General features: G+C 44.5%; 1 protein-coding gene and 1 long non-coding RNA gene across 14 annotated transcripts in view; one reads left to right on the top strand and one right to left on the bottom strand.

Moving 5' to 3' along the window:
* GNG12 (G protein subunit gamma 12) overlaps positions 1–12994 on the top strand; it is a 124300-nt gene that overhangs the window by 51701 nt on the left and 59605 nt on the right. For 3 of the 13 annotated variants that reach the window (XR_003523091.1, XM_027611845.2, XM_027611756.1), the window contains exon 3: positions 5504–5618. The exons of 6 other annotated variants lie outside the window; for them this stretch is intronic. Coding sequence is in view for 4 of the 7 variants with exons in the window: in XM_027611756.1 (XP_027467557.1) it covers positions 5504–5618 (115 nt within the window). In the remaining 3 variants the exon portion in view is untranslated. Of the gene's footprint in view, positions 1–412; positions 523–1184; positions 1239–5503; positions 5619–12994 lie in introns of those variants that run through there. 4 more of the 13 variants (XM_027611856.2, XM_027611792.1, XM_027611766.1 and 1 more) reach the window with 2 other exon arrangements.
* Positions 1328–4698, bottom strand: LOC113932538. The gene is made up of 3 exons (XR_003523098.1): positions 4593–4698; positions 4029–4130; positions 1328–1461 (listed from the first exon to the last, which is right to left on the bottom strand). It is a non-coding gene; the product is annotated as an uncharacterized LOC113932538 (long non-coding RNA).

The raw sequence follows: 12994 nt of genomic DNA, 5'->3' as shown, positions 1-12994 counted from the left end.
ACTCGGAAGAGGTAAGGCATAGAGTCATTTCTCCAAAGTGCTCATTAAGAGGAGACCACATAAGGTTGTGAACAACATCCGTGTAATAAATAGAATAATGAGGACTGTCCTGGGTGTGGGTGAATGATGTAACCTCCAGGTGAAGCCCAAGAAAAGCCCTTGCAGTCCAGGCGTGCACTTATTCCAAGGATAAACTCTAATGGTTTCAGCTGGAATCACAAATACATATATTCGTGCTCCACCCCCACCCCCGTATTAGACTTTACAGATTGTCGTGGTTCTTGATGCTGAGCCTGGGCATCTGGCTGTGGACCAAATTTGGCAGAGGAGTTGAAAGTGACTTACCATCCCTGTTATGGAAGAATAATAAACAGCTTCCTGAAAGGACTCTGTGAATATTATTTCTCCCCAGTCCCAAATCATCTACACCCTGACTCAGTCTGTGGAGTGGCTTTTGGATACACGGAATTTGCGTCGACCCTGTCCACTGTGACCTGTTCGGCCCTCTTGCCTTGCTCACAAGTAGGTCTCCTTCTGCTTTGAGCCCCCTGGCTCTAGGTCACTTTTGATACTGGAGTGTTCAGGTGAGAACCGGGGCAGTTAGGGAATCTCATGGGAATAGGAAGAGCAGCCTGCAAGTATTTGCTTGCTGTTAACAAACTACAACCTGGGCTTGCCTGGGTGACTGTTGTGCACTTCTGGGACTTTCTTCTTCAGGTCAGAAACTTTGGTATTTATTGCAAGAAGTAGGGTCTGATTGGTGGCAGCATTGGTAAGAAGAACTGTCAGGGGCAGAGGGTCATGTGAGAGAAGGTTAAGCCTAGACTTTCTGTAGGAATATTAGAGGATGAGAAACCGTTAATTCAGGAGTATCATTGTCAGAGAGCAGCCTAGAATTCCGCAAATACTACCCAGGAGTGGGAACTTCCTTTTGGGCTTTATTTTCATTTAGGTCGGGCTTATTTGTTATTTTATTATTATTGTTATTTATGATTGTTGTTATTTTGTTTGCAAGTAACAGAAATCCAATTTAAACTAGTTTCTTGACTTATGTAATTAAGATATCAGTACTGGAATGGACTTCAGGTATAGCTGTATCCAGGGGTTCAAAAGATATTATCAGGCCATTCTCTTTCGCTTTCTCCATCTTTTGGCTCAGCTCATGCTGTCAACTTCATTCGCAGGCAAGCTGTTCCAGTACCATGGTACCAGAGGTAGCCATCGGTGTTACGTTGCCATCATCCTCACAGCTATGGATCTCAGTGAAAAGAGACTGCCTCTCTTGCCATTGTTCTAACAATACCAAGGAGGGATCTTAGCTGGCCCAGTTTGGATTCCTTTCCTGAATCAACTTGGCCAGAAGTACACAGGTGACAGTAAGCAGTATCTGTTTGGCCAGGCTTTGTTCATGTGGCCCTCCAGAGAGGGTAAATCCCTCCAGAATCCCATAGAATGGGGTCCCTATGAAAGAAGGAAGAATTCTGTTATCAGAAGAAGGAAGTAAGAGCATGCCAAGTAGATAAAACTTTTGGGTACCAGAGTCCACTGATTTGGGAATTCTGAATTGGGGGGGGTCCACTAAACTAGAAAGGTTTAAAATTAGATTCAGCTTCAGTTATGTTGACTACCTAGTCCAGGGTCAGTATCATGATCAAGACTAGTAACAATGAGCATATTGGGGAGGTGAAGGGTGGGTGACCCCACCGTGGGGTCGGGTAGGCAGCTTTGGGCCTATGGATCTCCTATCGCATCCCCAGAATCTAGAACAATGACTATTAACCTGAAGACAGTGGGTGGGCTCCAGTGGATCAGTAATCCATTAAATGAATCAGTGAATGGGCTTCTATAATTATTTGCAAAATTGTGTGTATGTACTTTTTTTTATTTTATTTTATTTTATTTTATTTTTTATTTTATTTATTTGAGAGAGAGAATGAGATAGAGAGAGAGAGAATGAAGGGGGGAGGGTCAGAGGGAGATGCAGACTCCCTGCTGAGCAGGGAGTCTGATGCGGGACTCGATCCTGGGACTCCAGGATCATGACCTGAGCTGAAGGCAGCCGCTTAACCAACTGAGCCACCCAGGCGCCCCTGTACTTTTTTTTAAAGTGGGAAAAGGGGTTATGTTTTCATCATTTTCTCAGAGGATTTCATGGTCCCCTACTGTTTAAGAGCCATTGCTCAGGCTTACTTAAATTGTTTTAGATTTGGCCAGCTTAATCTTATGCACTTGTTTCTTGTCTTGGCTCAACTAATAAAGTTTAGTGTCCATGAAAAACAGTTCCCTATGGAAGGGACACAATGATGTCAGTGGCTGAGTGTGTTGCGTTAAGTTGCACGTCGAGTTTTTTAGGCATATGTGTAAACTCTTCACAGTCCCAGTTGCCATTTACCAAAATGCTGACTCTGGTGCCAGGCTCTGTGCTAAGTGCTTTACCTGCATTATCTGAACCACTTATTTCCACACAGGACTATGCTTCTGTGAACCTCGGGTCTGTTACGGAAGCACCTACTAGAACCAGCTCCTCCCGGCTGCCTCTCTGAGAACACGGGATACAAACTCCGTGTTTTTCCTCTTCCGCACATCTGCTACTGTGTGTCTCTCCACCTTTCCACCCACAGGTGATAGAATCATAGAATCCCAGGGTTGGAAGAGTTTGCTCAGATCATGCAGTTCAGTGGTTTTTGAGCCCTGTTCTTTGGTTTTCTAGTTTTGGACTCCCAAGAGGGAAGGCTGGGCAGGATCCAAGTTCCTGCCCTGCTTCAGTCACCACTGTCTGCTGAAAACCACTCATGTGTGAGAATAAAAAGGGTTCAGGATTAGATGTCAGACTTGAGGTTGAGTCCAGGTTACTTACCTACCTGTGTGACTCTAGGAATGTTGCCTAACCTCTCTGAGCCATAGTTTCCTTAGCTGTCCAAGGGGATAATAACCTCTGCCTCGTGGAGTTGTTAGGGGGACTGAATGAGGTAATATCTGTAAAGTCCTTGGTCTCGTGCCTGGCACATAATCTGTGCTTAGCAAAGATTAGCTATAACTACTACATTGCACACGTGATGTGAGACTTAATTAAGACACAGCTGTATTCTTTTTTTAAAGATACATATATATTTATTTACATATATGTGTGTGTCTATATATATATAGACACACACATATATATAGATATATATGTGTATATATATATATTTATTTATTTATTTATTTAGAGTGAGCATGAGCTAGGGGAGGGGCAGAAGGAAGAGAGAAGGAGAGACTGAATTTCAAGCTGACTCGGAACCTGACACAGGGCTCCGTCTCACGACCTGAGATCATGACCTGGGTCGAAATCAAGAGTCAGAAGCTCAACCAACTGAACCACCCAGGCGCCCCCAGCTATACTGTCTCGCACTGTTCCTTTAAAGTTTATTCGGTAAGGTGTGTCTTTCCCCCATTTTCTTTTAAAAAACTCAAGCTGAGATGCCTGAGTGGCTCAGTCGGTTAAGTGTCTCCCTTTAGCTCCGGTCATGATCCCAGGCCCAATCCCACATCAGGCTCCCTTCTCAGTGGGGAGTCCGCTTCTCCCTCTGCCCCTCCCCTTGCTTGTGCTGTCTCTCTCTCTCTCTCTCTCTCTCTCTCTCTCTCTCTCTGTCTCTGTCAAATACTCGCTATTCTTAGGCAATAAGAAGTCCTATGGCCCCTTTAAGTAACACACACACACCATACATACACGTTCACTTTGGAAATTGGAAATGCACGGTCTGGTCTCTAAACAGTCAGTATTCACTCTAAGAGAAGACCTCCCCCTCCATCTTGCCAGTACGGGTCTCCCCGTCTTCCAGCTGCCCACCGCATCAGGCCTCCCCAGGTGACGCAGAGAGAGGAGGGGAGGAAGAGAGGAAGGTTCTTTCCTGACTGCTACCGTCCTGCCTGGCACTGGGTCCTCTGAGCCTGGCTGGTGGGTAAATGGATTCTCTGTCCTGGCTGCTTCCGTGGCTTTCTCAAGGACTTGCTGCTGGAACTTTCCATCTGGATCTCCCAGTACTCACGCGGTATGTCTCCTTCTGCTGGCTGCGATCATCAGCCAGCAGCTTCTGGTTTCCATTCCTGTTCTCCCACCCTCAGGCTGCGTGAAGCCCATTGGGTCGAACCTGTTTTAAGGAGACCAAAGCTGGTATTCCTGGAACCCAGAGTTCACACTACGTCACCCCCTTCCCCCCACCCCCGGGGGAAGGGGGAGAACGACCACTTGCCCTGACCCAGCCTTCTGTTCTGCCACCAGAGGCCTCTTTTGTGTCCTCTCACATTTCGGTTCCTCAGGCAGGAGTTGTGGACCAGTCCCCAAACTCTAGGAGACCCATATCAAGCCTTCCAAATGTTGCCTTTAAAACCCTTTTCTCTAGGGGCGCCTGGGTGGCTCAGTCGTTAAGCGTCTGCCTTCGGCTCAGGTCGTGGTCCCAGGGTCCTGGGATCGAGCCCCGCATCGGGCTCCCGGCTCGGCGGGAAGCCTGCTTCTCCCTCTCCCACTCCCCCTGCTTCTGTTCCCGCTCTCGCTGTGTCTCTCTCTGTCAAATAAATAAATCTTTAAAAACAAACAAGCAAAAAAAACCAACCCTTTTCTCTAGGCTTGAAATGAAAGGCCACCTCCTTCCACCCCAGCCATCTTGGGGAGCGAGGGTAGGAATCAGAGCATTTCTGAGGAATCTGCCTCACAAAATCCCCTGTCACTTTTCACTGCCCTGAACCTGTTTATATATCCTCCTGTTGGATCTTTGAGCCAGCTAGGTCAACTTCTTAGAAATTTCCACATAATGGTCTGGCCCCATGCTTTGGAATTTCCCATCTGTTGAATCTTGATGCTGGAGTGGAAACTTCCACTTTAGCATCTTGTTAGATTAACTGTTAACCCCTGGCTAATACAAGGAACTCCTCTTTAACACCCCTAAAAGGAGCCCTTCATCCTGTGCTTGAAACCTGGGCAAGCATGTGGAGCTCCCTACCTCCTCCTTTCCCTCTCAAATGTCTTATGACAATTTTCAGATAACTTGGAGTTGCTGGGAAGGTGTTGCTTCTACAAAGCCAAGACTGGCTCCCTGCTACATTCCCTTTAATGGGGTCGGAAGTGTGGTGTGCGTGTGTGTGTGTGTGTACCCTGTCTGAGAAAATCTGCCTGGGTGGCAGAGATTTCAGGTAGAGGCAGGCTTCCACAAACACCCTGCTTCTCAGACCCCAGGGAAGCCTCTGACCTTGCCTCTGGGAAGGTTTTCCCTACCATGGCACCAAAGTGCACTTGATATAACCCCAAGAGAAAGCTAGCATTTGGAAACTCCATGCTCAACCACTGTTTCTCGTGTTCATGACCCTAACGTAGTTTCTTCTGAGAGCTGATTTGCCATGCTTCAGAGGGATTTTTAGTCAAGGCTCCATCTTTAGTTTATGAACTCTGAAAAATCAAGGCTTGCAGAATGTGCTCTACAAGAACCACCCCTACCCCCTGATTTTTTTTTTTTTTTTTTTTTTGCAGTTTTTCTTTTGTGCTTGAGCATCATTTTGGAGTCAGCAGCTTTTCCTGCCTTCTCTGGCCCCAGCACTGTGAACTTGGGCCTCTCTGCCAAGGTTCCCTCCTTTGTCATGTGCAGGTTGGTTGGGCGGCTGTGGTGGTAGGTGGGTCACCGTGCATTTAGGTCCCCCACACCCTGGTAAAGGCAGAGTCCTGGATGAGCAAGTGACACATGCTAGCAAGATATTTGAGTCAAAGTTGGAATCTCTTTGGGGACGATGGCCTAAGAATGTATTAAATGCATTTTGGGCAATTCCATCACTGGACCGATTCCCATGGCAGGACTCAACATTGTGCATCCAGATGTGAACCTGGTTTATGCCCTCATGTTCTCTTTGCTGGCTCTTTATAAAGATGGCAGGATGTGGCTCCCCCGCTCCTCCGTCCCCTCCTTCTGTGCCCTCCCTCATGCCCCAGATGATGTTGGAGCCAGAGGCTGTGAGGGCAGAACTGCACTCCCCTACTGCTGCTCACCTGTGTTCTTCTCTTGGCCTGAAAGGATGTAGTGCTTCCCATTTGGCCATTCAAATATCCAGATGTACTAAATAGCTAATAGGCTGCTAACTAGAACATTCTTTCTATTTGTGCACACTTTACACCCAGGAGGTGCATAGTGTAGGCAGATGGACCAGAGTTCAGACCTTTCCTTAGCTACTGGGATACTTTGGGCAGAGTCTCCAAGTCTCCAGTTCCTCATTTGTCAAATGAGGGTGATGCCAGGTGCTCCATAAGCTAGCTGGATTCAGGGAAGGTAATTAATGAATTCGGCAGAGAGGACTGTCACATAGTATAGGTTCAATAAATAGTAGCTGTTATCATTATTTGCTTTTGACTGGTGCAGTGATTTCTTAAATATTCTTGTAGCCTTGGAAAAAGTAGCCCAATTCTCTAGCATTTTTTTTTGATCAAATAAGAATTTGCGAAAAAAAATCAAAATGTGTGCAGCTACCTGCTTAAAAAAAAATACCTTGCAAAGCTCCTTAGTTCTTTGTAGTGTACAAAGTGACTTTTGGTTGCAGAAGCAGCATGGCTCAAGGGCTAAGAATAAAGCTCAGCCTGACCAGCCTCACATCCACCACTGAATACCTTGGACAAGGTGTGACCTTGGGCATGTCATTTTCTCTTAAAGCCTCAATTTCTGCATTAACACGGTAAGGGTAATACTGCACAGGGTTGTTGAGAGACCTAAGTGAAATAATCCCTATGAAATGTGTAGCACAGGCTTGGCACGCAGTAAACACCCAAATAATGGTGCCATTCTCTTCCCATCACGATATCATCTTCATTTTACAGGTGAGAACTTGCAGAACATTTTTTTCCTTGTGACAAATGACTTCACAAAGACACTTTTATATGTAAGAAGTTGTTCTCTCTGTTTTGTTCAAGAAAGAACATGAACATTTCGGTGCGGGTTTGCTTACAAATACCAAACTGTAGCATATACAAAAGCAAGCTACATTAACTAAACAACTTGCCATTTCTGTAGGCGTCCTCTCATTTCCTTGTTAAGATTTGGCTAAGTGATTTTGCCACTAGACTGGGAGAAATTGATTTATTACTTTTACAAAGATTGTGCAGATATGCAAACATAGCTAGATTTGGCTAGGTGCTCTAAATTTAGATCGGTTTATTTTGTTCTCTGTGAATCTGGCAGAGTTGGCACCTTCGTGTGGAGCCCAAGGAGGTCTTGGAAAGGAGACATGACCTTCCCATCAGGAGGAGGGGGAGAAGGCCGGGTCTGAGGCAACAGGATGACCCAAAACGGGGGCCGAGGCTTTGTCAGGCAGGGGTGGCAAGATGGCCAGTGGTGGAGCTCATGTTCCTGATGAAGGGGGTTCGTTCCCTCTACCGGGACTATGCAGGTGTGCCCTAGGACACTTCTTTCCTAGGATCCTCCTGGGGCGATGGGCACTCCCAAGGCAGTAGAGCTCTGGGCTCCTGGTGTTTTTACTACGTGCCCATGCTGTGCCAGATGCAGGGTCTGTATAGAAGGAAGCAACATCGTTATTTGTGGGACTAATTTGGAGGTGTATGTAACGCATGCCTGGACATCTTTGGTGAATGAATTACCCATTTGAGCAGGAAAACCGTTCTCATGTTGGGTGTGACTCACTCACCTCTGCACACAGTTTAGGAGTGCTCTTTCTTCACAAACAAGCTGGAAGCCTGGCCGGTAAGCCCGAGAAAAGGGAAGTGCTGAGGAACAGGTGTGTGTGTGGGGGGAGGAACAGGTGTGGGGGGAGGCAGCTGGGCCACTTCCACTGGTTGGTCAGAAGGTGTTTACTGAGCACCTACGATGTGCCTGGGGCAGGATGAAGAGGGAGCAGAACCCAAAGGGACACTTCCTGCCACCGACCGCCTTGCACTTTCTTTCCCAGCCCCTGAGTCCACTCCCTGAGGCAGAAACTGAGCCACGTGACCACTGCTGTTCTGTGGGCGAGGCTTGCAGGAGCCTGCTTGCCAACACACTCCTCACCAGCAGTGCTGGCCACGGAGCTCAGGATGGTTATGATGGTCAAGCTTCAGGGCCTTTCCCTTCCAGGGACCCCTTCTGATGCCCTGTAGCTAATGGGCTAGTCCTAATTTTGTATTCTTCTGCTAAGAGACGCCCAAATTGTATAAGGCTCAGGATCCACACAAACTAGATCTGTTCCTAGGCCGGGGAGAATTGGCACACACACTCCGGGTCTTTCTCCCTCCACCCTGTCATGCTGTTACCGAGATACTAGAATTCCAGTTTGTTCCAATGTTGAGAATAGGTTTTGCCCCTGTGTGTGACCTCTTCTGAGGCTTTACCTGAGTTCCCCTGGGAACATCTAACCCTTCCAGGGAAGAGGACGAAGGCCCAGTGAGGACTTGCTATTTGGGCTCGTTCCTGGCCACCACACACCCTCAGAAGGTGGAAAGGTTCCACTATCCCTGCAGGAAGGCAGGGCCGGGGCTTTCAGACCTCCAGCAGCTTTGTGGTTGCTCGGAAGGAGGCCCTGCGAAGGAGCCGGGTAGGCATCAGCTGGCCACAATAGGCCCAGTGGAAAATTCCCCTTTAAAAAAAAAAAAAAAAAAAAGGTAATATCCTTGAAACTGTATCAGCATGGCAAAAGCATCACCCTGATCTCAGGTCTTAGGAGAATAGGCTGCCGACCTCCAGGACTATGGCTGGTAAAGTGTTTCTGCCCACTGCCCTTAATCAAGTCCCTTCCCTCGTATTGCACCAAAGGGCTGGAGTGCTTTGCTAATCAGTCAGAATTCGATGTATTGAAAAGAAGCAAGAGGAGGGAAATGGCCCTTTTTGTACTTGCATTATCTTCCTAGTGCTCTGCGAAAGTCCAAGTTTGGAAAGTCATTTCCTTTTCCAGTGAAATGCTGGCCAACTTCGCCCCCTGGAGGAGAACTAGAGAATTGTTTAAAATGAGCCATCTAAGGCGTCTTCCTTGTTCTGACTGATATCTGGAAAGAAATTGTCAGCCTGAGATGAGTCAGGATAGGGAAACGGGCCTTTTTTTGGTTGTTCTTTTCTTTTGCCTTGAAACGAGTATGCTATACTTAGGTTTAAATGCTTGTTTTCTATCTGTAAAGAATTAAATGATTAAAATGCTACCAGGTTTAAGGCTCATACCTATTAAACTACAGTGGACTTCTTTTTTTTTTTTTTTCTGATCAGGTCTCTCCACTAATGCTAATTATGGAAAATTACTACCAGTATTGAGTCTCCTTTTAGCCCTTGAAGTTGTGGTAGAGACAGAAACAATCAGAAAATAGAAAATTTCAACCACCAACTGGATACATATTAGTGATCCTAACTAACAAACTGCAGCTCACCATTGTCCACATTGGAATCTTCTGAGTTCGTCCTGCTAGTTTAAATTACTTGGGCCTCAGTTCATTTACCCTTGCTACTAAAATCTGCCAAGACAGTCACTTTCTGTCACAATTAGGTCAACAAGGTAATACTTACTTCACTACAGCTTTCTATACTTTTTGTATATTTTTAAAATCAAAATGCAAAACAGAAGGGTAAGAGTTGAAATATAAAAACCTTCCCATATATTTCATCTTTTGTTAAAATATGATTTTATCCTGACACCTTTATTAATCGTTTGTTAATTACTCACCTGCTTTTAATTACCAGATCTGACCTGACTATTTAGTTTCTGTTGTGTCTTCTGTAATGAGAGCCTTCATAATAAAAATCTCATCTACTATCTTTTGTTCACCAAGTGGTAGTTCATGACCCTGGGTGAATGTTTATCATCTACATTGTTCTAGATGTTCATCCCCCAAGTGGAGGATACAATGATAGTATTTTTATTATTAATGCTTTCAATAGTTGTTTTTCCTTTCTCTGCCCTCAGAAGTCCTGAGGTGCACCTCGGTATTTGAGGGCATGGCATTGTTAAGAGGCTGTTCTTACCTCACACATCAAATTCATTGAGTACTTGGGGCTGTTTTTCCTAAAAGAAGGATGGGAAAGAGAAGAGCGTGCACACACCTTGTAGGTTATTATTGTGAATCTTTTAAAAATATATCTGATGGAGGTTTCTAATGATTATTGATCATAAGTGTATATATGGTGTATAATTTTTCATCTCCTGCAGTTTTTATGTAAGAAAAACATTTCTTTGACCGTATCATCTGTTTGCTTTTTGCACCTAGTATATGGAAAACCAGTTGTCCTAAGAATAAGTAGGCATTGCTGGGAGGATATATTTCCTCCAGGATAGGTTCCTGGGAGAGTGCTCATTTCTCGCCTCCAGAGGCACCTGACAAACCTCAGAGGGGAAGGGGGAGTGAGCCCGGGGAGCCGGAATTCCTGCTGGCCTCGTCCCAGCCAGTCCACAACACAGGCTGGCTGCTTTTCTGGGTGAACACTTACCCTCCTTGCCTATGGCTGCAGCCACCACCCCTTTATTTGGAGGAGAAATAGACACACGCCCCTTTCTTGGTCATCTGTCCCCTTTTCACTGTTGAAAGGGACCATTAATCTAAGGTTGAGACAGCCTGATTCATTAATGATTCCTTGACATTCAGGTAATTGCAAGACTGAGCAACATCAGACTGGTTTGCAAGTTCTCTCTCATTTCAGAGAATTTTCAGGCTTTCGTTATTACTCACAACTTGCAACCTGCTCAAGTTCAGACTCTGCTGACTAGGACAGACAGGAAGGAGAAGGGCAATGTTTGCCACCGAGAAATGGGTGTTTGGGATAGGGCAGAATAGGGGTTCGTGTTTTTAGTCAAGGGCAATGTTTTGCAGACATTTTGTTGCAATTTTGTGGTAAGTAGTGTGAGATGAAATGAGAGACACCCAATAGCTGACCCTTTGCCCCTATGCTCCCCAGCCGCGCCTACACCAGCTCTTTCTCAAAGTACTGAATAAGGCTCTAGATTGCATAATAGTAGTCTATCAATGTTAGTTTCCAGATTTGACTAATTGTAGTGTAGTTGTATAATAGAACTCTTTATTTGTAGAAAAGACACACTGAAGTATTTAAGGGTCAAACAATATCATTGTCTACCTCTCTCTCCCTCTCTTTCTCTCTCGTGCTCTCTGTTGGAAGGGAGAATGCGTATAGTAGGGGTGCCTGGGCGGCGTGTCGGTTTTGCATTCCCACTCTTGGTTTGGACTCAGGTCGTGAGATTGAGCTTCATGGGGGGCTCTGTGCCCAGTGTGGAGGCTGCGTGAGTTTCTGTCTCCCTCTCCCTCTGCCCCTCCCACTGCGCACATGCTCTCTTTCTCTCTCGAGTAAATAAATCTTAAAAAAATAAATAGAAAAGGAAGTAAATATAGCAAAATGTTGACATTTGAGGAATCCAAATCTGGGTGAAAGATAGCAGAGAACTATTTTTTGCTATTCCTGTAACTTTACATCTGAAATTATGTCAAAATAAAAGTTTTAAAACATGCTTACGGAGACTTTGTAATCACATAGGGAAATGCCTTTGCTGCAAAGGAGCAAACTATAAAATTGTATCATAGAGTGTGATTTGAGCTCTTCAAAAACTCATGGAGAAAATATTAGAAGGAAATAGAGCACCATGTTAACTTTTGTAATCTATTATCCATGTTGGTACATGTTACACATTTTTCTCTAAGTAGCTGATATTTTCTGAAAAATCAGGAAAAAATCTTTTTAAAAAAGGTGATGGCTAACCCTTAAAGATCTGAGTGAATCTCACTCTTCGAGTCTTCACCACCATGTACCCGCTATACTAGAAGGGTGTCACATGTGCATATAGAGACGGTCCCCGACTTAGGATTTTTCAACTTCATGATGATGCAAAAGCAATACATATTCAATAGAAACTGTACTTTGAATTTTGATCTTTTCCCAGGCTGGCACTGTGTGGTAGGTTACTTTTTCGTGATGCTGGGCAGTGGCCGCGAGCCACACGCGGCTCTCAGTCAGGGACGTGATCTCGAGGGTGAACAGCAGATACGTTGACATCCATTCAGTTTTTCACTTTCAGTATGGTATTCCGTACATTACACGAGGTAGTCAACACTTGATTGTAATCAACATAGGCTTTGTGTTACATGATTTTGCCCAACTGTAGGCTAAGTAAGTGTTCTGAGCATGTTTAGGGTAGGTTATTTTTATTTTTTTAAGAATCATCTTTTTTGAGGTTATAATTTACATAAAATAAACACCCATTTAAATGTATTTTGGGTGTTTTGACAAGTGTATGCACCCATATGGCCATCATCACAATCAAGATGTAGAACATTTCATCACCCTCAAAGGTTCCTTTTCATTTCTCATGTGTTTATGTTTATTTGTCTCTAATCTGCCCCCTAAAATAAAAGCTTTTTTAAAAAAAATATTTTTATTGAAGTGTAGTTGACATACAATATTATGTTAGTTTCAGGTGTACAGCAGAGTGATTTGACAGTTCTCCACACTGTGCTGTGCTCACTGCCATCACCATCTGTCATCACATCGTTATTACAATGTTACTGAGTATATTCCCTATGCCGTACTTTTAATCTCCATGACGTGTTTTATAACTAGAAGTTTGTACCTTTTAAATCACCTTCACCTATTTCACCTACTCCCCATCTCCCTCCCCTCTGGCAACCACCAGTTTCTTCTCTGTATTTATGAGTCTGTGGTTGTTTGTTAATTTGTTTTTTATATTTCACATATAAAGGAAATCATATGGTATTTGTCTATCCCTGTCTGATTTATTTCACTTGACATAGTAACCTCTAGGTCCGTTCATGTTGTTGCCAATGGCAAGATCTCAATCTGTTCTTGTGGCTGAGTAATATTCCATTGTATATATATATATATATATATACCATATATATACCACATCGTCTTTATCCATTCATCTATGGATGGGCACTTAGGTTGCTTCCGTATCTTGGCTATTGTAAGTAATGCCGCGTTAAGCATAGGAGTGCATATATCTTTTCATATTAATGGGTTTTTTAAAAAGATTTTATTTCTTTATT

Source organism: Zalophus californianus, chromosome 4 (assembly GCF_009762305.2).
Source record: "Zalophus californianus isolate mZalCal1 chromosome 4, mZalCal1.pri.v2, whole genome shotgun sequence".
Taxonomy (NCBI): domain Eukaryota; kingdom Metazoa; phylum Chordata; class Mammalia; order Carnivora; family Otariidae; genus Zalophus; species Zalophus californianus.
This window is presented reverse-complemented; position numbering and strand designations above follow the sequence as displayed.